We start from the raw sequence: 22,251 nt of genomic DNA on the forward strand, positions 1-22,251 counted from the left end.
TATATATATATATATATAGGAGGTTGGGTCTATGGAGATCAGTAGTGATGGGGACGGAATCCATACTCACTACTATCCTGAAGATCACTCCTGACTAATATTATACAGTAAATATTATATTTGCAGATGATCAGCTATGTTAGGGCAGTGAATTGAAAATCAGTTACATTTAAGATGTATTACCATAATTATGCTGGTGATGTGATTATATTAGTAATGCACTGTTTGTACATAGAACAGATAACTAGAGTAATATCACAACTATACACTTGTGACTCATTTTATCTCATGTCGCTTTCACGTTTTCTGCAGGCACCTTAACGTTTATTAATTGTGTCCATGTCAAATGGGGGACAAGGGTTCAGGATGTCTTCACCTACGCAAAGGTTATGGCCCTCCTCATGATTATTTCGGTGGGTCTTGTGAAGATAGGCCAAGGTAAGGCCATCGTTTTTCAATTATTCTATTTCCATAGGGGCTCATATAGAGATCTTAAATATAAATAAAGATAAAGCCAACTACCCTTTTCCCAATTTATTCTACCACAGAATTCTTCAACATGCTACATCTATAGCGGAGTCACTCATTGTGTCACGCCACTTGATCCTGGGTATTATCTCTTGACCAAACTATTTGGGTCATTAACCCTTCACCCGTGCAATGTAATTATACAAATGATTTGGGGAACGGAAAATCCAATCAATGGATTTTCTGTTCCCCAAATCATTCCTACTCCAGTGAATGACTAACACTTCTGGTAGAGTGAATGAACTTATGTGAAAAGCGAAAGCGGAAATTACTTTGTGCAAAATGTATCTGTTTACTTTCAGTTGTACATATCTTATGATTGAAAGTTGCCACTCCAGACATCCAAATCTTATTTATTTCCATCTCAGAGTGGCTGGAAAGAGCCAAAGTGATTTTCAGCCCAGAAAGGGGAGCAAGCCTTTGTTTTTTGGCCACTGATCTCCATAAAGACACAGCCCTGCACTGACCAGCCTAGGACTGTTTTATACTATGACAGGGGGACACCATTCTTGTGGGTCCTCCTGTTTTAACGAAAACCAGTCCAAGCTTTCTGCTGCTGGTGCTGGCCGAGAATTTGGGGGGGGGGCACATGTTGCCCCATTTTTTTTTAAATTTGTACAGCTTGAATCCCACTAGTACTGCAGTCAGGTCTGAAGAAAACAGCTGGGGAGCTTTACAAAGTTGCATGCATAACTTTTAGTTATGTGTCAAACTTTCCCGCTTGCCAACATTTCATTTGAGGTCCAGTGAGCAGAAAATAGAGGATACTGCTACTGTGATAGGTGGAATTTTGGGTGCGTAAAAGAGCTCTATTTCCACATACTCGTAAAAATCCATTTAACGCGTCAAGTTGAATCTACCCCATATGTCATGTTACTGTGGTTGCCATAGCAATTGTACCACACTTAAACTCAAACCTTTAACAGCAGCTGGAATCAAAACAGTAAGGGAAAAACATTACAGCTGACTGTAGTTACTGCTGTATTGTAAAATAACTTTTCTGGAGAGGATGCATATGGAAATATACATAAAAATAAAATAAATGGAGAGCCCTTTCAAAGTGCATGTGTTGGTCAACTGTGTAATAAGTATTGAAACAAATGAGTGCATTAATACATTGCAGCACAGCTGGATGTAATCTCTGCCTACTCACCTCAGGTACCAATTACCTCACTCCAGGGCATTGGTAGAGTTGTTAATACCTCCATGAGAGGGTCTGCTGAAAAGACATCAGTAATCACGAAAATGGGTAGTCAGTTACTGATGTGGACTCTTTCCTGCTTACTGTACGGTTCCCTGATAACAGCTCCCATTCTCAGCATTCGCTGAGCTTTGCTGCCTGGAGGATTTACCAGTTAATATGATCAGTCAAAGTCAGGAATGCATGATGAATGCGGAACACTTGCCAACGCCCTGCACTTGGCCCCTTTAACATTTTGTGACGTGATATGTCATGTAGGGGCCGATTTATTATAGGGAGAAAAAGTTTTTCTCCGGTGAAAACTATCATTTAGGACTTTTCCCTATTTATCAAAGCCCACTGCTTTGATAATGCTGGTTATTACCGTATATTGTTGGAGATAGCTTTCACCGGGGGTCTCTGGCGAAAGGTTCCCCAGCAAAGCATGTAGAAGCTTATTTAACAATCATCATCATCATCAACATTTATTTACATAGCGCCAGCAAATTCCGTAGCGCTTTACAATGGAGAACAAACATTGATAAGACGATACTGGGTAATACATACAGACAGAGAGGTAAGAGAACCCTGTTCGCAAGCTTACAATCTATGGGACAATGGCCGTTTAAAACACAAGGACATGTGCTACATCATATTGCACACTGGACCAGCTAGAATGCAAAGGTAAAAGTATTGAGTAGGCTGTGTGTGTAGCAATGTTGGTCAGAGGGTTGTTGTCTTGTGTTAGCTGTATAGAGGGTGGTAATAGGGTAACCTATGGAGATTAAGATGATGGTTGAGGAATATTATAAGCCTGTCTGAAGAGGTGGGTTAATTACAATTACTGCCACTGTCTTCCTATCACTATCGGCAACTATTATGGCAATATTAGGGGAGAATACTTGAAGAAAGGTTTTATTTATAAGCATCTAGAGAATGATGTGGCTGCTTAATTATAAATATCCCCCTGATATTTGTATATATAAAGTAACAAGTGCTCTGTAACATGTGACACTATTGTGTCTTACTTGTATTTCCTCAGGTGAAACCATTAATCTGCAGGCTCCATTTGAAGGCTCCACCAGCAATGTGGGATTTATGGCCCTTGCTCTATATTCCGCACTTTATTCTTATTCTGGATGGGACACACTGAACTTTGTCACAGAAGAAATGAAGAACCCGAAAAGGTTTGCAATGTGGAAGGAGAATTACAATATTACATCCGTTCTCACTTCCTCATTTGAGGTTTAACGCTGTAATAGACAAAAGAAAAGAACTTGCGATTGTCATGGTAGAAAGAACCAAAGTGAATTAAAGTTACAATATGTAAATGAACCTGTCACACAGTTTTAAAACACGGAATATTAATAGAACAACCTGAGAACAAATAGACGTCATTAATGAGCAAAACTACCATTAAACTGCGCCCTCTCGCTCTGTATAGTAGTTTTCTCTATAATGCCTTAGACCAGTGATGGGCAAACGTTTTCAGGAGCGGGCCAAATAAAAAAGAAAAACTTTAGGCGGGCCAATATAATTTATTAAAAAACTCAAATATCGAAATATATAATATAAATTTTTTGAGAGGGACGGGAGGGTGTTATATAGCAGTGTTACCTCTATAAGTGCAGCGATCGTACAGACACAGCACTTATTTCAGCAGGTTGTTGCAGATCCGTCTTTCTGGTGAGCCACTAACTGACAACACAGCAGCCAATCGAAATCCGCCTTAGTATATGGCCCAGCCCATCTCTTCTCACATGACTTTCAGCCATTAGGGGGTGGGCAGGTGTTTGAGTGATTGACATACGAAGTGTCCTTTTAGGAAGGAGGATGAAGTGAAATGGAGGTAATAGCTGGGAAGGCATAAAAATGAAGGTTCTGACACACAGGGTCGGCCCTAATAATTTTATGCATATTTCAATGACGTTTTTTGAAATATTGGCGGGCCGGATAGACCCTCTAAGTGGGCCGGATCTGGCCCGCGGGCCGTAGTTTGCCCATCACTGCCTTAGACACTATATAAATAGTATCCATCACCCATACCCAGGTCTATTTTCCCAGCAGTAATTTTGGCATATATGTAGCAAATATCTCAACAGACAACATATAATGAAACATATGTAACTCTTACTATGTTTTACAGTCATATAGCTTCTTCTAAATTTCCCTTCTGTCTAAATAAAATGTAACCATTATCTGGATGGTCTATACGTGAATGAGTATTAGAGAGTGAGCATTCTATGTATTAGTGGTTAGCACTTCTGCCTCACAGCGCTGGGGTCATGACTTTGATTCCTGACCATGGCCTTATCTGTGTGGAGTTTGTATGTTCTCCCTGTGTTTGCATGGGTTTCCTCCGGGTGCTCCGGTTTCATCCCACACTCCAAAAACATTTGGCTGCAATCAAATTAACCTTGGTCTCTCTCTCTCTCTCTCTCCCTCTCTCTCTCTCTCTCTGTCTCTCTCTCTCTGTCTGGGTGTGTGTATGTTAAAGAATTTAGACTGTAAGCTCCAATGGGGCAGAGACTGATGTGAGTTCTCTGTACAGCGCTGCGGAATTAGTGGTGCTATATAAATAGCTGATGATGATGATGTACTGGCAGAGGCATGACTGCTGCTCTGGAGAACCTTTCAGAGGAAACCGTAAGGTCTATCATTACATAAGGGCAATTATTTGGATGGTTTGAAACCACCGCACATCGCTAGTGGTTTATTGCTCCAGCATTTACTATAAGACAGTTTGAGGCCATAATGGAAAACCTCCGCCAATGTTTGTGGTGGTTATCTCAAAGTACTTGCTCTTTGAGCTTTATTTGTGGTTTTTAATGAACCGCCCTTTAGTTTATATATCTCTAAGTCTGCCAGCTATCAGCACATTGGCTCTGAATGATCACATGTTTCACAGGATCATCGGCAGGACTGGCCGTACACGGTAAGCGTGGCAGGAGAGCACCCCACTTGTCGGGAAGCCCCGCCAGCCTATCTGCACTGAAGAGACTTCACGGCACATGTGCCATCTCAAGGCGGAGGGGGAGCTGGAGATCCCAGCATCGGCCCTGATCATCAGCCCTCACCAACAGCTTATTTACTGTGTGTTTAGTTACGTGCTGTCAGTTTAGATGCCCGTTTAATGCTACTTGTGTGTATGTAATGCATAAACATTGATTATTTTCTTATGTAGCCTTATTGTTGTTTTTCCCCCACAGGAACCTCCCTCTTGCCATCGCTATATCGATGCCAATAGTTACCTTAATATATCTACTGACTAATGTAGCCTACTATGTGGTCCTGGATATGTCAGCTGTCCTCACCAGTGATGCCGTTGCTGTGGTGAGTAATTTAATGGTTTAGAAAATGTTTGATAGATAGATATGAGATAGATAGATAGATAGATAGATAGATATGAGATAGATAGATAGATAGATAGATAGATAGATAGATAGATAGATATGAGATAGATAGATATGAGATAGATAGATAGATAGATAGATATGAGATAGATAGATAGATAGATAGATAGATGTGAGATAGATATGAGATAGATAGATAGATAGATAGATAGATAGATAGATAGATAGATAGATAGATAGATAGATATGAGATAGATATTATTATTATTATTATTATTATTATTATTATTATTATCATTTATTTGTTGGGCGCCACAAGGTTTCCGCAGTGCCGTACACAGTAAGATATGAGATAGATAGATAGATAGATAGATAGATATGAAATAGATAGATATGAGATAGATATGAGATAGATATGAGATAGACAGATAGATAGATAGATAGATAGATAGATAGATAGATAGATAGATAGATAAATAGATAGATATAAGATAGATAGATAGATAGATATGAGATAGACAGATAGATAGATAGATAGATAGATAGATAGATAGATAGATATGAGATAGATAGATAGATAGATATGAGATAGATGTGAGATAGATAGATAGATGTGAGATCGATGTGAGATAGATATGAGATCGATGTGAGATAGATAGATAGATAGATAGATAGATAGACAGATAGATATGAGATAGATAGATAGATAGATAGATAGATAGATAGATAGATAGATATGAGATAGATAGATGTGAGATAGATAGATAGATAGATAGATAGATAGATAGATAGATAGATAGATAGATAGATATGAGATAGATAGATAGATGTGAGATATATATGAGATAGACAGATAGATAGATAGATAGATAGATAGATAGATAGATAGATAGATAGATAGATAGATATGTGATAGATAGATAGATAGATAGATAGATAGATAGATAGATAGATAGATAGATATACAGACAGAATACATACATTTGGCTAAATGCACATATATAGTAAGCACATGCATAATTAGTAACATTAGTATTTTTATAATATGTACTTGCTGCTTCATGGCTGTTAATCCGATTTTATTTTTCATCAGACATTTGGAAATGAAGTTCTTGGTCATGCCAAATGGCTTATACCAATAGCAGTGGCAATGTCTTGTTATGGTGGATTAAACTCATCTATAATTGCAGCTTCGAGGTAAGACAATATCTGGGTAAAGTATTAGACACCTCAGTGCTATTCCATGCATCCAAGCCATGTTCCCCTCTCCCTGTGCAGTAAACTGTGCTAAACACAGAGATTATTGATCCCTAGTGTATAACTAGTCATAACAATAAGTATGAGTGTTAGATGGACAAGGACTTGGTAGTTGAGTCCATGGTCCGTGGCCTGTTTTTACACAATGTATATGTGTTCCGACTATAAGTTTTGCTACTAGGATCATTTAATCTCTGTATTTTGCTCAGCTAGTGTCCCATGCACTGGTTATAACTCCTGCGTGTCTGAGGTATAATTGAGAATTCCATATGGGTATTAATGTCATCATGGTATATTTAGAATGAAGTCATCTGTTGTCAAATCCAAGTTACAATGAACCTGGCAGTGCTGGGAATAGGGACGACCTGAGATAAGCGCTCTACTTTTAAAAACAATTACTTAAATAACAATAAAATAGTGGAATATGTTTGATGTGGAAATGTGGCTAAATGTTTCTTACAAGGGATTTATTCTATATACCTTGTAAAATCCCTTTTTCTCTTTATTAACTCTGATTATCAGGTTCCTAAATTAAACATAATCTGTTTTTTTGTGTATAGAGTAATCCACGTTTTTATGCTAGCTAGTGTCAGAAAGCCTCATATGGGGGGGGGGTGTCAAAGTATACACTTGATATAAATATACACCAACCAATAAAGATGCATCCAGTTTCAGCAGATTTACTTATGAATAGAATTTTGCAGTAAAACGCGCTATTTCGCAGTGATGTGTCATTCCGACAACATAATGTTTGTGCTCCGCTTTACATCAGCATTCTGGGAAATGTCATTCCTCACTGAATGTATTGTTCATAAAAGCTGGGATGATGGACACAATTAATTCTGCTCTGTGGTTGGTGAATAATAAAGGAGAAGTCGGGGTGGAACATAAATGATAGGACGGATTCTGCACAAAACACTTAAGGCCAAATTCCACTTGAGAAACTTGCAAAGATTTGCTCATCTCTATCCACCAGTGAATGGGTTCCCCAAACACCTGCCACTGCTGCATGTGCAATGCATGTGAGATTCTTGGGGAAGGGGGGGGGGGGGGGGGGGTTATGGACAGTCTAGCACGCCTGTGGTTGTGGCAACACCCCCATTGTAATGTGACCAAGCCCCTGCTTTAACATAGCCACTCCCCCTTCCATCCCGTTTAGAGGAGTTGTAAGTTGGGCAGTTTGTGTCCCTGCTTAGACATATGAACTACTGGAAAGTAAAGGATGCAAGGGATTAATGTCAACAGTTTCCTTGTTAACTAAGAACATGTTTTACTACCCCTAGACTATTTTACGTTGGAGCAAGGGAAGGCCATCTACCTGCAAGTCTGAGCCTGATTCACATGCAGAATTTCACCCCTGTGCCCGCTCTTCTCTTCAATGTAAGTAGACCCAATAGGAGACATGATCACATTTTTTTCTTTCGTATATAGACGTTTTCATTGTATTGTTTAAAGAGATCCTAATTGAAATATATATTACTATAAATGACCTCAATGCCAGTACTGGTGGAGAATAATATGTGTTTATACAGCAATCTTAAACTATTCAGTGCAAGAATGGGTAATACAGGGCCGTCTTTCCCATTGGGCATAATGGGCAGGTGCCCGGGGGCCCTGCAGCCCAGGGGGGCCCATCGGAGGCAGCAAAAAAAAAAAAAAACTGGAAAAAAAAAGACAATACTTACCTTGCGGTCAGCTGGCGATCCGGCTCCCACCATGGTCTCCTCCTCCGTGCGGCGCTCGCAGTGCATGTCGGGCGTGACGTCATCACGCCCGCCCGACATCCATTGCGGAGCGCGACAGAGGAGAAGACCATGGAGGGAGCCGGATCGCCAGCTGACAGCAAGGTAAGTATTGTCTTTTTTTTTTTTCCAGGTTTTTTGTTTTTTTTCTGCTGCCTCCGACGGGCATAATATTTTTTTATTTTTTTTTATATATATATATGTATATATAGGGGCCCCAGTTCTACCCCAAACACACCACACAACAGAGTGAATAATCCATCATCCCAGCTCACATCATAAATGATAAATTCTGCTAAATGCAAATCTACAAATAGAGTGTGGAATGGTGTAGAAAAACTGATACTTGTATTGCTGGAACTTCACACTCCTGCAAAATATTCTGGTCCAACTGGAAACGCTATTCACTTGAAATTTCACTGAAACTTCGCTCATATCCAACACTAATATTTTTTTTTACAGCCTTTATTCATACTGGAATGTCCAGGAGACTCCTGAATTCCATGCCGCTCTACCCCTGAGGCTCCCACTCTGTTCTTAAAAGAGCAGAGCTGAGCCCTCTTCTGAGAATGTTCACTTAGTGCGGGTGCCCGGACCGGACAGGACCAGTAGAGGCCCTTATTCTGGTCTATTGGGAACGGCATTATTGGGTCTCTACCCAAATTTTGCTATGGGGACCAGTGATGCACTGTACTGCCCCTGTCACCAAAAAGTTTAATACAATATTCTTATTACTGTACCCAGGTGCAACTCTATTTTGCTCTGCTCAGTCCTGGTTTTCTATATTTTTTTATGACTGGTTTCTTTACAGTAATCATTACATAATGCTAGGCCCAATTTATAATCTGGGAAAAGAAGTGACAGGTAAAGGAGAACATGTGCAGATCACCCTGCAATAAAGTCATCTTACTGCTGGAGACACAGAGCACAGGTGTGTTCAAGTACAGTACTAGCAATAAACAGGATTCCAAAACTAGCACACTGCTGCCATCTAGTGGTGCTAAGACATAAATAGGACATAACAGTGTTCATGCAGGCATTACTGTACTTTGTAGTCAAACTCTGAACAAGCAGACAAATGTCAATCAATAGGTATAGTCATATTTTGTTCTTAAAGATTTAAATGTTTTTTAAAAGAGACAGAAAATAAAACATTATTTCTGATGCAGTGAAAGGTTTATGTTTGTATTTTTTAGGGATTGATGGCCATACTCTATCTACTTGTGGAGGACATATTCCTGCTTATAAACTACTACAGCTTCAGTTATTGGTTGTTTGTCGGACTGTCTGTTGCTGGATTAATAGTTTTGCGAATCACCCAACCTGAAAGGTCACGTCCTGTGAAGGTAAAATTTGCATTTCATCAATATGGAAAAAAATTACTAAGCTGAAATAGCCATTATACAGCATACTTGCCAACTCTCCCTGAATGTCAGGGAGACTCCCTGAAATAGGGGTGATCTCCCTCACTCCCTGAAGAGTCTGGCATTCTCCCTGATGCTGAGCCAGTACAAGACGTGGTTGGCTTCACCATCTGTGGTATGATGACACAGTTCAGAAATTGTGTCCTATGTCCATGTATTGATGCCTATGGAGGTGGTCAGTTTCATGGAGACCAAGATTTAATCAAAGACTGACAGGTAAGACAACATGACTTCAGTAATGGAGACAGAAATGTAAAAGTCACTTCAGTCTTTAGAGATTCATTAGCTGCTTTTCTTTAATGCATAGTTGCCTACTCTCCCGGAATGTCCAGGAGACTTCCGCATTTCTGGGAGACCTTCGGGGAGAGCAGGGCAACCTCCCAGTTCTCATCCCCGTAATAGAGAAGTAACGGGGGCGGGGTTTAATGATGCAGATATTGCATCATCTTAACCCCGCCCCCTGCTGTAATTGGCCAAAATTGTGACAATCGTTTAGGGAACGGGGCCAAAATGATGCGATTTGTCAAGTTCCGCCCCACACACTCACCTCCCCCGGGATCTCCCTAAAGCCAACGAGAAAAAGTTAGCAAGTATGTTATACAGTAGCTGCAAATAGCTCATATAGTTTTACAGACTTGACGATCTGTTGCTTTGCGTCTGTAATCATTGTACATGTGAACATTTGTATTTATATTTGTCTGTTTACATCACAATGTTCTGAATTAGGATACATTAAGCTATATTGTGAGATGTGTTCCCTGGTTAGCTGCAAATGGACTGGATTCTCATAGGTGCTCAAGAGGTGACAGTAATTGGGAGTTGTCATATAGTTTTAATAGGATGGATTTTTAACCATCCAGGCATGTGTGATGCAGGTAATAAGATTTACATACACACAAATACCCATATAATAAAATTTACAAAGTGACAGTAAAAAACAGTCCTGGGGTAAATGTATTACGCTCCAATTCTAGCAAATTGCCACTATTCGGCGACTATGCCGGCAAAATTTAAAGCGGCGATGTGTTTAAAAGCAAGTGTTGCCTTTAAAAACATTGCTGTTTTAAATTTTGTTGGAAAAGTTGCCGATTATCGTAGATTTTCTGGAATCGGAGTTTAATACACTCACCCCCTGATGTCCGGCTCTTGGTCATGATTTAAAACACAAATGAGGCTGGAATAAGCAGTAGTTAATGAAAAAAAAAGAAAGAAAGGAAATGTAATAAATGAAGCAGAATGTTTAGTAATATTAGTAGGGAGTAGCCTGAAAGGAATTCTTATAAAGTAGATGCATATCCATTTTACAGGGGCAGTTCCCTAAAATGTAATCTGAGCTTTCACCTTTTCATGTGCCAGGGGGTATAACAGGTATTTCCACATAAGAGTGAATTGTGTGTCCAGATTTCTGCACTTTTGTATTTAACTCTTAAAGTGCCTATGCACTGCAATTCTGCTGGTTGTTTTAGACCTCGGCAAATATGGAGAAAAGATTACCGATCCCAACATCTAGGGCCTGATTCATTAAGGATCATAAATTAAGAAGTTTCTTATTTAAGTCTCCTGGACAAAACCATGTTACAGTGCAAGGGGTGCAAATTAGTATTCTGTTTTGCACATAAGTTAAACACTGACTGTTTTTTCATGTAACACACAAATATCAACTTTAAATTTCAGTGTACAAATAAGCTATCAAGTATTTGTGTGCTACATGAAAAAACAGAAACTTCTTAATTTAAGATCCTTAATGAATCAGGCCCCTAATCTGGATCTATCAGATTCCGGTTGGGTTGAATAGTATATGTTTTAAGACAATGATTGTACATGACCGCAGATGTGGTCATCGTCCAACCTGTCTAATGATCCTGGCAGTGCTGAATGTGTTACATTTGACCACACAGTTGGTAGTTGAGTAAAGCATCTTGAATGACCAGCTTTAGTGTGCAAAACTGGGCTGAAAGAACGAAAGCCAAGGGTGAAATATTCTATTGTGTATACTGATGTGTATGGCAGGGAGTAGGATTAATAATGCTTCTCTGTGCCTAACAACATCACGTTTCAAGACCATAGAGGATTAATACAACATATGTACGAACAGAGCGTTGTCATGTGGAAAGTGATTTTCTTACTACTCTTTTACTGATAAAAAAAGACTAATATTGTGAGCCTGTGTGATTAAAACAGACAAGTAATATTCCACCCTCTAAAGCTGAGCAAATTGATTAGACTTTGTATGGATTTTGCTTTCAAGCTCTTACAATTAATAACCATTCCATAGTATTAAAGTTGTTAAAGCAATTGAATTGTTTATTTTGTATTGGTATTGAATTAGTCAAATGAAACACTACATTTAGGTTTAATTTGCCGTATTTTGTAATTAAATCAATGCATAATTTGGTCAGCAAATTGCCATATGTTTACTCTTATCACACCTATGATCAGCTTGTACATAGCAGGTGACATTTATGAAAACCTATTGGACTGCATAGCAACCAATCAGATTATGTCATTTTTTTACAGCAGTTAATTAACTGAATGCAAACATCTGATTGCATGACATGGGTTACATCACTTTGTTTTCTGCATACTAGTTTTCATACAATACTTTTTTCCCACTCTGACTAATAGTGGGTAGATCCCTTAGGCAGTGTGTTCTAAATTCCCAGATACGAAGGGTCACATTATTTTGACTCTACATGATACATTGACAGATGGTTGGCTCACATGGTATGACGAAAAATAATACAAATTACAATCTAAGCTGCCCCGTTAAAACTTTTTTTGATAATTTGCGGCAACAGGGGAATATCATGGTGATATATGAAAAAAAAACTTGCCGGAGAAAGGGGCCCATTGATAAAGAGTGAAATTCAGCTGCCACCAGCAATACTGGCCCAGAGAGGAAGCATTAAATTACCGTTTCACTGGGCTAGTGAGTGTATGTAAATATGATATGCGCTTGTGTGAGCCGGCTAGCTAAAAAAGTTAAAAAAAATAGGTAAAAAAAATGTTTTTTACAAATAAAAAAAAAAATATTCAAACTCTTTAAAGATTAAAAAAAATATATATTCAATTTTTTTTAGTTTTAATTATTTACATCTGCTGTAGCCGTCATAAGTACCATAACAATACTTGTTAGATAATCTTCCCCATGCAAAGGCACGATGAAGCTAACACTGGCTGAAAGCCAGAGGAAGCCGGCACATCGTACTGTCGGCAACAGCAGTGTTATCGCCAGTGGTTATCCTTTGTTGTTTAGGGCAAAACAAGGAATAACCCTATTGCCGGTGAACACACAGGAACCGTTTTCGCTGACAGTAGGTCTTTTCTTCCTTTAGTAAATGAATTATATAACAATGGATTAGCATATAAGTTCCCAACTCACAAGCATGTGCATTTTTGTCTGAAACCAAGTAAGTATTAATTATGTTATTGAACTGAACTAAAGCATCTGGAAGAAGCCCATGTAAACATGGAGATAACATACAAACTCCGCACAGATACACTATATGGACAAAAGTATTCGGACGCTTCACCATTACACCAACAGGGACTGTAATGACATTGTATTCAAATACATATACTTTAATATGGAGTTGGTCCCCCTTTTGCAGGAATAACATCTTCCACTCTTCTTGGACGGCTTTACACAAGATGTTGGAGTGTTTTTATGGGAATTTGTGCCCATTCATTCTGTAGAGCATTTATGAGGTCAGGCACTGATGTTGGATGAGAAGTCCTGGCTCGCTATTTCCATTCTAGTTCATAGCAAAGGTGTTCGATGGGGTTGAGGTCAGGGCTCTGTGTGGGCTATTCAAGTTCTTCCACACCAAACTCATCAAACCAGGTCTTTGTAGTCCTTGCTTTGTGCACTGGGGCACAGTCATGTTGGAATAGAAAAGGACCTTCCCCAAACTGCCACAAAGTTGGAAGCATAGTATTGTCCAAAATGACTTGGTATGCTGAAGCATTAAGATTGTCGTCACTGGAGATAAGGGGTCTAGCCCAAACTCTGAAAAACAGCCCCATACCATTATCCCTCCTCCACCAAACTTCACCGTTGGCATAATGCAGTCAGGCAGGTAATGTTCTCCCGGCATCTGCCACATCCAGTCTCGCCCATCTGACTGCCAAACAGAGAAGCGTGATTCGTCACTCCACAGAACACGTTTCCACTGCTCCACAGTCCAGTATCTGTGTTTTACACCACTCAATCCGACTCTTGGCATCAGTCTTGGTGATGTGAGGCTGGCATGCAGCTGCTCAGCCATGGAAACCCATTTCATTAAGCTCCCAACACACAGTTTTTGTGTTTACATTAATGCCAGTGGAAGCTCGGAACTCTTCAGCTATGAAACATCAGAGCGATGGCGACTTTTACCCACCATGCGCCTTAGCAGTCGTTGACCCTGCTCTGTGATTTTACGTGGTCTTCCGCTTCATGGCTGATTTGCTGTTGTTCCTAAACACTTCCACTTTCTAATAATATCACTTACAGTTGACCATTGAATATCCGGAAGGGATGAAATCTCACGAACCATCTTATTGCAAAGGTGGCATCGTATAACAGTACCACGCTTGAAATCTTTGAGCTCTTCAGAACGACCCATTTTGTATCACAAATGTTTGCAAATGGAGACTGCCTGGCTGGATGCTTGATTTTATACACCTCTGGCAACGGGTCTGATTGAAACACCTCAATTCAATAATTAACAGGTGTGGCCAAATACTTTTGTCCATATAGTGTAGTCCCCCAGCTCTGTAAAGCAATAATCTTAGCCACAGAGCACCAAACATAACAACCTCATGCCCATACTGTGCAATCCCGCCACCTACAATACTCTGCATTTAACCCTTATGCCAACCAAAGTGCCTGATATTATGTTACAAAGACCAGTGCAAAACAAAACAGACCAGTCATGCCCGTAGTCTCCCTGCCCAGGGTCTGGCCCGGGCCGGTCCCATAGTGAGCTGCCTTGAGCTGAGTCACTGGGCCACCTGCATTATTTTCCTGTAATAGGCTACTGAGGCAAGTCTCGCCCACCCCGAGCCAAAGCTTGCCAGCCCCTGCCTTACATTATTTTCTCTCTTGCAATGGTGATTGCTGCTCTCCCCACCTCGATAGGGGATTAGAATGCCTTGTTAGTATTGAGAAGCTATAGAGAGGTAGCCCTGAAATTTAATTTATGAATGTTTGTTGCACAAATGCAATCACCAGTGAATTTAGCCAATGAACCCACTATTATTATTATTATTATTATTATTATTAATATTTATTTATAAGGCGCCACAAGGCATCCGCAGCGCCGTACAGAGACAAACAAAATCACAATACAATGGGAGACAGCACAGTACAGTAAACACAGCAACTCAGTACGCTCAATGCACAGCTAGAGAGGGCGGGGAAGGGGGAGGGAGCATCCGCAAACGACGGGGCCCAAGAAGGAGGGCGCGTAAGACAGGGAGACTTCCAGGGGGGAGGAGGGAGCGAGAGTGGACGTGGGGTGGAGGACCCTCGAGGAGGAGGGCTAAGTAGCTGGAGAGCAGAGTTAGAAGTGGTGGAAACAGGAGGAGAGATGGCTCTGCTCAGAGGAGCGTACAATCTAAGGGGAGGGGTGAACAGACAGAGAGACGCAGGGGAGAGAGGGAGAGTAGGGGGACAGAGGCAGAAGATAAGGTAGGAAGTTAAGTGGGAGACAGAAAGGCTTTAAGAAAAAGGTGGGTTTTTAGGGCCCGTTTGAAGCTGGACAGATTAGGGGAAGTTCTGATGGAGGGAGGGAGCTTGTTCCAGTGGAGGGGGGCAGCGCGGGCGAAGTCTTGGATACGCGCGTGGGAGGAGGTTATAAGGGGGGAAGAGAGGCGACGGTCAGAGGCAGAACGGAGAGGGCGGGATGGAGCATGAATAGAGAGGGGGGTGGAGATGTAGGGCGCAGTGGAGTTGGCGAGGGCCTTGTAGGTGAGTGTGAGGAGCTTAAAGAGGATTCTGAAGGGGAATGGGAGCCAGTGAAGAGCTAGGTAGAGGGGGGAGACAAAAGAGGAGCGGCGAGAGAGGAAAATAAGCCTAGCTGCAGCGTTAAGGACGGATCGAAGGGGATCGAGATGAGAGTGGGGGAGGTCAGTGAGGAGGAGGTTGCAGTAGTCCAGGCAGGAGTTACCTAACGCAAGCAGGGAATTTGGTTAATAAATGAGTGAGACTGCTCAGATTACCAGTTATAACAGTGTCATCCAGCAGGTATGACCAGGTGGGCCATGGGACATGATTGCTTCAAAAGATTGATATCTAAATAAATATCTAAATGAAGAACTGATGATGATAACTGCAATACACTGACATATACAACAGTGATCTCAATGCAACAGGCAACATATCTAAATTGGTTGTAACACATCCCTTTCTTAAACATTTTCTTTGAGTTTTGTATAATACAGAGAATGGTGGTAGAATTAGTATTTTACATTATTGTATATGTATTCCTCTTGTTTTGTGGTGTGTATGTGTATGTGTATCTGGGCAGACACGTAAATGTATTTTTTGTTATTGTTTCATTCTAGGTCAATCTGTTCTTCCCTGTGGTGTATTGCCTCTGCAGCTTATTCCTCGTTATCGTTCCACTGTACAGTGATGCCATTAATTCACTAATTGGCATCGGAATAGCACTCTCTGGAATTCCGGCCTATTTCTTAGGTGTTTATTTACCAGTTGAGAAGAGACCAAGATTCCTTTCATACATTTGTTGTGAGTATTACTTTATCAACTGTAAGACTAGTGTGAAACAAAGGTGTAACATCAGCCTAGCAGGTTTACTACAGTTCTATAACAACATTGGAGCTGGAGCTATATTATATCAGAGACTACATTGTTGTGACTATTATTATTATTATTATTATTATTATTAATAACAATTATTTATATAGCACTATAATACTCCAAAGTGCTTTAAACACAGTAATGATGTGAGTTCTCTGTACAGCACTGCAGAATTAGTGGCACTATATAAATAAATGGTGGTGATGATGATGATGATGATAATAAAACAAGACTGGTGCTAGATTTACTAAGCTGCGGGTTTGAAAAAGTGGGGATGTTGCCTATAGCAACCAATCAGATTCTAGCTGTCATTTTGTAGAATGTACTAAATAAATGCAAGCTAGAATCTGATTGGATGCTATAGGCAACATCCCCACTTTTTCAAAGCCGCAGCTTAGTAAATCTATCCCTGGGAATTAACAGACAGACAAAGAAGTAAAAGTGCCCTGCTTGAAAGGTTACAATCCATTGGAAAAGAGTCTCGTACGTGAGGTTAGGAGTAGATATTCTAAAGCTTCTAAAAAGGAAACATGGAAGTATTGCCCAAAGCATCCAGTCAGATTCCTGCTATCATGTATCTAGTACATTCTAGAAAATGATAGTTAGGGGCAGATTGAATTGGCTGCGATGTTCCTCTGAGGAGCACATCGCAGCTGCACCTTATTACCGTTACTACAATAAAAAGTAACGCGCCTTTTTGCTCGCACCTCTATGGGGCGCAAGCAGAAATCAGTGTTACTTCTGTCAGAAAATATCCACGAGAGGTGTCTCACGGCCGGTCTGGAGGTGGATATTTTCTGACTTGAATCTGCCTCTGATTGGTTGTTATGGACAATACCTCCACCTTTTTTTTTTAGAATCTTTAATAAAAACCCTAAGTGCCACATAGTGCCACATTGGACCAGACAGTTTTCAGTATATAAGAGTGTGACGTGGGGCTGTAGTGTCCAGTCACTCAGTGACGCTGGTCAGAGGGTCAGCGAGTTGTTTGAGTATAGAACGAGAATAAATGTAAGTTTTGATTGAACTGTGTAGAGAGGTGGTAATCAGGTAGAATCATACTTGCCAACATTTGTTTTTCTTTTTCCGGGAGATGCCGGCTGGGGCGTGGGCGTGCAGGGAGCGGGGCGCCGAAATCGCGTCATTTTGATTCCGGGTGAATCGCGGCGTTTAAACCGAATTCTGCCCACTTCCTATCAGGGAGATTGCCACACTCGTCCGGGAGACTCCCGGACATTCCGGGAGAGTTGGCAAGTCTGGGTAGAATAGTCTAGAGAGCTTAAGAGGGTGCTTTGGGAATTTGTGTGAAGAGCTGAGTTTTCAGGGTAGTAAAATCTCACCAACAAATAAGCTAAACCTCAATATGTTTGATTCCGTTGAACAGATTGAGTCTGATTTGATTACTGAGTGCAAAAAAAACCTCATAAAAATAAATATTTTGTTTTATGTTTTATACAGCGATAAAATTCACAACGTTTATATTGAGCTCTTAAATGTGTCAATATATAGTGACATTTTTACATTACTTTTTCAGCATGGACAACAAAATACATACAAATCTTATGCAACTGCTGCTTGACAGACCTGGATGAAGAGAAGAAAATATAAGGTCCAATAGTGCACAAGTGACGTTTATCTATGTATAAACTCCTGTAAATAATATCTGTATAAACAATAAGTTCTGAAATCATCACTTATACTAGGTGAGTTCTGATGTGTATTAAAGTATTATATTAGAAGGAATAATACATCACTTACTGTAAATTATTAAGGATATCAGAAGTCAATATCCACATAACTTACAGGTGGGAATACATTATATTACTATCTATATAAATACTTCTGTATTTGTACAGCTTTAATGCCCTCACAGATTGCACTGTATAAACTTGTATGATATTATTAATAATTGTTTTATGATTTCTGTGTTCCCTGAAGTATGCAATAACCCAATTTTGCTGTGTACGGTGTTTTTTTCTTTTTATTGTATTCGCTTATTACTTTGTAATTTGTGCTATTGTTATTGAGATCAAATTAGTTGTCAAAGATCTTCTTCTTTATAGGAACTGAGTGGAAATCCAGAATTGCTGAGGTCCACGTTTACATACAGTCTCTTTTCGTTTTTAATTCGTAATTTGTGGGGTATTAGCTTAGTTCTAAATATCTGCAAAACATTCCCCTAGTCCATTTCGGAACCTAAAACATTATTTAGTGCATCCACAAAGACAGCAATGTCACTTGAAGACCATTGAGCCCCTTCACTTCCCCTCGTTCCCAGGTATCTCTTCATCAGACAGCAGTCACCACTTCCATGGTGTAGTAAGTATAATCACTATGTAGAAAGTATAATCACTATGTAGTAATAATCACTATGAAGTAAGTATAATCACTATGGGCCTGTTTCATTAAGGGAAGTTAAGTAAATCAATTGAGTAAGTAGTCTCCTGGACAAAACCATGTTACAATGCAAGGGGTGCAGATTAGTTTTCTATTTTGCACATAAGTTAAATACTGTCTGTTTTTCATGTAGCACACAGATAGCAACTTTAAATGTCAGTGTACAAATAAGCTATCAAGTATTTGTGTGCTACATGAAAAAAGTCAGTATTTAACTTATGTGCAAAACAGAAAACTAAGTTTGTGTTGCGCTGTTGTACCGGGACCCCTGGTGAGCCCGGGCCCAGTACAACAGTACCCTCTGTACCCCCCTGATGGTGGCCCTGTGCACCCAGAACACAATATAGTTAAAGCTGCAAACAAACCTTCCTTCCCGGTGTCACAGGTAGAGTGCTCTCCCACACCGACAGTGTTTTACCTGCAGATTTCCACAGTCGGAAATCACTGAGCTTATTTTCATGAGCTGAAAATCACTACTCCAAATGTTGATAATTTCTCTGGCCCTTTCCAGATTTGACATGCGGAGGTATAAAGCTGCTAAAATATGCTGCTTAACTGTAGTGAATACGCTCTGTGTGCCAGGTAATTGTCATATAGCATTGATTTCAGTAGAGCTGTATTTTCCAAATGCGGTTTAATCACTGTTAGCAGCAGCAGCCAGCAGATTGATATAGGCAAATCGCTAGTGTGTCATCCTTCAGTAACATTTAATAGATGTCTGTGGGAGAACATTTGTAGCTATTATAATTTGATTCCTACTGACATAATCAATGTGAAAATATCTCCGGTGTGACACTAACCTTATGCTGGTAGACTGAAGGATTACTATTACCATCAATAGCCCCTCCTTTGCCCTCCCCCCTCCCTTTTTCTGATGCCCCGTCCTTCCTTTCTCTACTTAAAGAAAACCCTGGTTAACAATTTAATGGAGATTGTTTGTATATAAAACCTTGGTTCGACAGTTTAATTGTGAATGAAATAAAATGTATTAAAAAAAGTTAAAATTCATGTACAAGCCCAAAAGGAAATAAGAGGTTCTCTCTATTAATCCAGCCACTGTACATGCAACACCCCCTGTAGTGTATGTGTGCAAATGTCTTATCCCTTATGATATGCAAGACAATATAATGCCTTGATGGGCGTGTTTGGAGAAACCAAGGGCTTAAAACATTTTGGGGTATATTTACTAAACTGGGGGTTTGAAAAAGTGGAGATGTTGCCTATAGCAACCAATCAGATTCTAGCTGTCATTTTGTAGAATGTATTAAATAAATGATAACTAATTGGTTGCCATAGGCAACATCTCCACTTTTTCAAACCCACAGTTTAGTAAATATACCCCCTTGACTCAAAAGTGAGGATGCCATCATTAAATCTGACTTGGAGACCTTGAGTTATGGGCCAACTTTTGTGCCATGCTAATTCAAGTCATGTATCCCTTTCAACTCTGACTTGCTTGAGTAATCCTGAGTGAACCCAACTGCTGTGTGAGCTCAAACTGTTGTCAATCTTCATGTATGACTGGGTTTGAGAGCAAAACTCAATGAACACAGAGAACCCTGTGATGATGCAGAGTCAGGAATGTGAAATAAAGACTACCACCAGGTCAGAAGATTTCTAAATTGTCCTGTCTGTGAGTAGTGTGAGTATGGGTGTTCACTTAGAAATATTTGTGAGGCTTCTGACTATACATTGCGAGGGTCCTGCGCTCAGATGAGGACAGAAAGAGGTGAATTGTTATCCAGAGCGAGTGAGTAAGTTGATGTGACCGATAAGTGAGAGTAAGAGTGACAGCCCAACTGCTGTTTGATTTCAGGTGCTGTTTGTTTAAAGTGTGGAGTTAGATCCAGTAAGGAGTTGAATCCAGGAAGGGGTTTAATCTGAAAAGTGGCTAGGAAAGGTTAGTACTCTCAAGTTCACTGTAGGCTATAAGAAGTTAGATTAGCCATAATAAGATGAGTAGTAGCAGGCTTGATGATCTCACTCAATGCATATCTTGTCATATGTATGCACACTTGGAGCAATTGTTCCAAGGTTTACACCTCTGTGAGAAATGTGAGCTACTGGTCTCTTTGGAAGCCCAGGTAACTGATCTAAAGCAGACCATTGCAACATTGAGAGACATTGCCAACCTGGAGCAGAATTTACAGCTCACCGTTGATGCGTTAGCTGAGCAGAGACAAAGGAGGATGCACAGGTAGGCAGCTGGGTAACAGTTACTAGGGGTAGCAGAGGGAGGAAGAGACAGATTGGATGAAGATACTGTGGAAGGCAGTTCAGAATTGGTAGAGTTGGGTGAGACTGCTTCCTCTAGCAACCAGGGGAACGGTCTCTTCGACATAGAGGGGACCAAAGTTACTCAGGGACCCAGGCAGACTGTGTTAGTAGGGGATTCAATTATTAGGAAGGCAGACAGGGCAATCTGTTACCAGGACCATACATGCCAAACAGTGTGTTGTCTACTGGGTGCTTGGGCTTGGCATATTGCGGATTGGGTGGACAGATTGTTGGGAGGGGCTGGGAATGACCCAGCGGTTTTGGTACATGTTGGCACCAATGCCCAAGTTAGAGGAAGAAGGGGTGTCCTAAAGAATGATTTTAGGGACATAGGTCGCAAACTTAAGGCAAGGACATCCAAGGTAGTATTTTCGGAAATACTACCTGTGCCACGCGCTAGTCCAGGGAGGCAGTGGGATATTAGGGAGGTTAATGCGTGGCTAAAAGATTGGTGTAGGAAGGAGGGTTTTGGATTCTTAGAGCACTGGGCTGATTTCTCGGTCAGTTGCCATCTTTATTGTCGAGATGGATTGCACCTGAATGAGGAGGGGGCTGCAGTGCTAGGGGAGAGGATGGTTAGAAGGTTGGAGGAGATTTTAAACTAGGCTCCGGGGGGGAGGGGCAAGCAAGTATTTATGGGATAGACATTGAGAGTAGTAAGGAGGAATTTAACAAGAGTCAAGGGGGTGGAGAGGGGGGAAAGGGAAGCATAGCTGATAAGGAGCGGCCCTTTTTAAAGCAAAAAGAAATACCTAAGGGAGGCAATAGACTTAAGTGTATGCTTGCAAATGCAAGAAGCCTGACAGGTAAAATGGGGGAGTCAGAACTGGTAGCAATGAATGAACAGTATGATATTATAGGTATTACGGAGACCTGGTGGGATGATACACATGACTGGGCAGTCAACTTGGAAGGCTATACTCTCTTCAGGAGAGATAGGGTTAAAAAAAGGGGACGAGGAGTATGTCTTTATATTAAGCCAGAGATAAAACCAAGTATGCAGGAAGTCATTTACGAGAATATTGGTGATAATATAGAGGCATTGTGGGTGGAAAGATCCAACGGAGGAAAAAGTTCAGGGAAGTTGCTGATAGGGATATGCTATAAACCGCCAGATATTAGTATGAGTGAGGAAGCCCAACTTCTACAGCAAATTGAAAAGGCTACACAACTAGGTCAAGTTTTAATTATGGGGATTTTAATTATCCGGATATTGATTGGAGTACTGAGACCTGCGGTACAGCTAGGGGAAATAGGTTTCTGAGCACGCTAAAAGACCATTACATGT

The 22,251-nt window shown here is 40.5% G+C and overlaps 1 protein-coding gene across 1 annotated transcript in view; it reads left to right on the forward strand.

Moving 5' to 3' along the window:
- LOC142159135 (Y+L amino acid transporter 2-like) overlaps positions 1-21,545 on the forward strand; it is a 35,411-nt gene extending 13,866 nt beyond the window's left edge. The window contains exons 3-10 of the mRNA XM_075213759.1: positions 313-438; positions 2,751-2,895; positions 4,918-5,041; positions 6,155-6,258; positions 7,602-7,698; positions 9,257-9,406; positions 16,034-16,217; positions 17,824-21,545. Of these exons, the coding sequence (XP_075069860.1) occupies positions 313-438; positions 2,751-2,895; positions 4,918-5,041; positions 6,155-6,258; positions 7,602-7,698; positions 9,257-9,406; positions 16,034-16,217; positions 17,824-17,897 (1,004 nt within the window). The 3' untranslated portion in view covers positions 17,898-21,545. The remainder of the gene's footprint in view (positions 1-312; positions 439-2,750; positions 2,896-4,917; positions 5,042-6,154; positions 6,259-7,601; positions 7,699-9,256; positions 9,407-16,033; positions 16,218-17,823) is intronic.
- Positions 21,546-22,251: the final 706 nt, after the last annotated feature.

This window comes from Mixophyes fleayi, chromosome 5, assembly GCF_038048845.1.
Source record: "Mixophyes fleayi isolate aMixFle1 chromosome 5, aMixFle1.hap1, whole genome shotgun sequence".
Classification (NCBI taxonomy): domain Eukaryota; kingdom Metazoa; phylum Chordata; class Amphibia; order Anura; family Limnodynastidae; genus Mixophyes; species Mixophyes fleayi.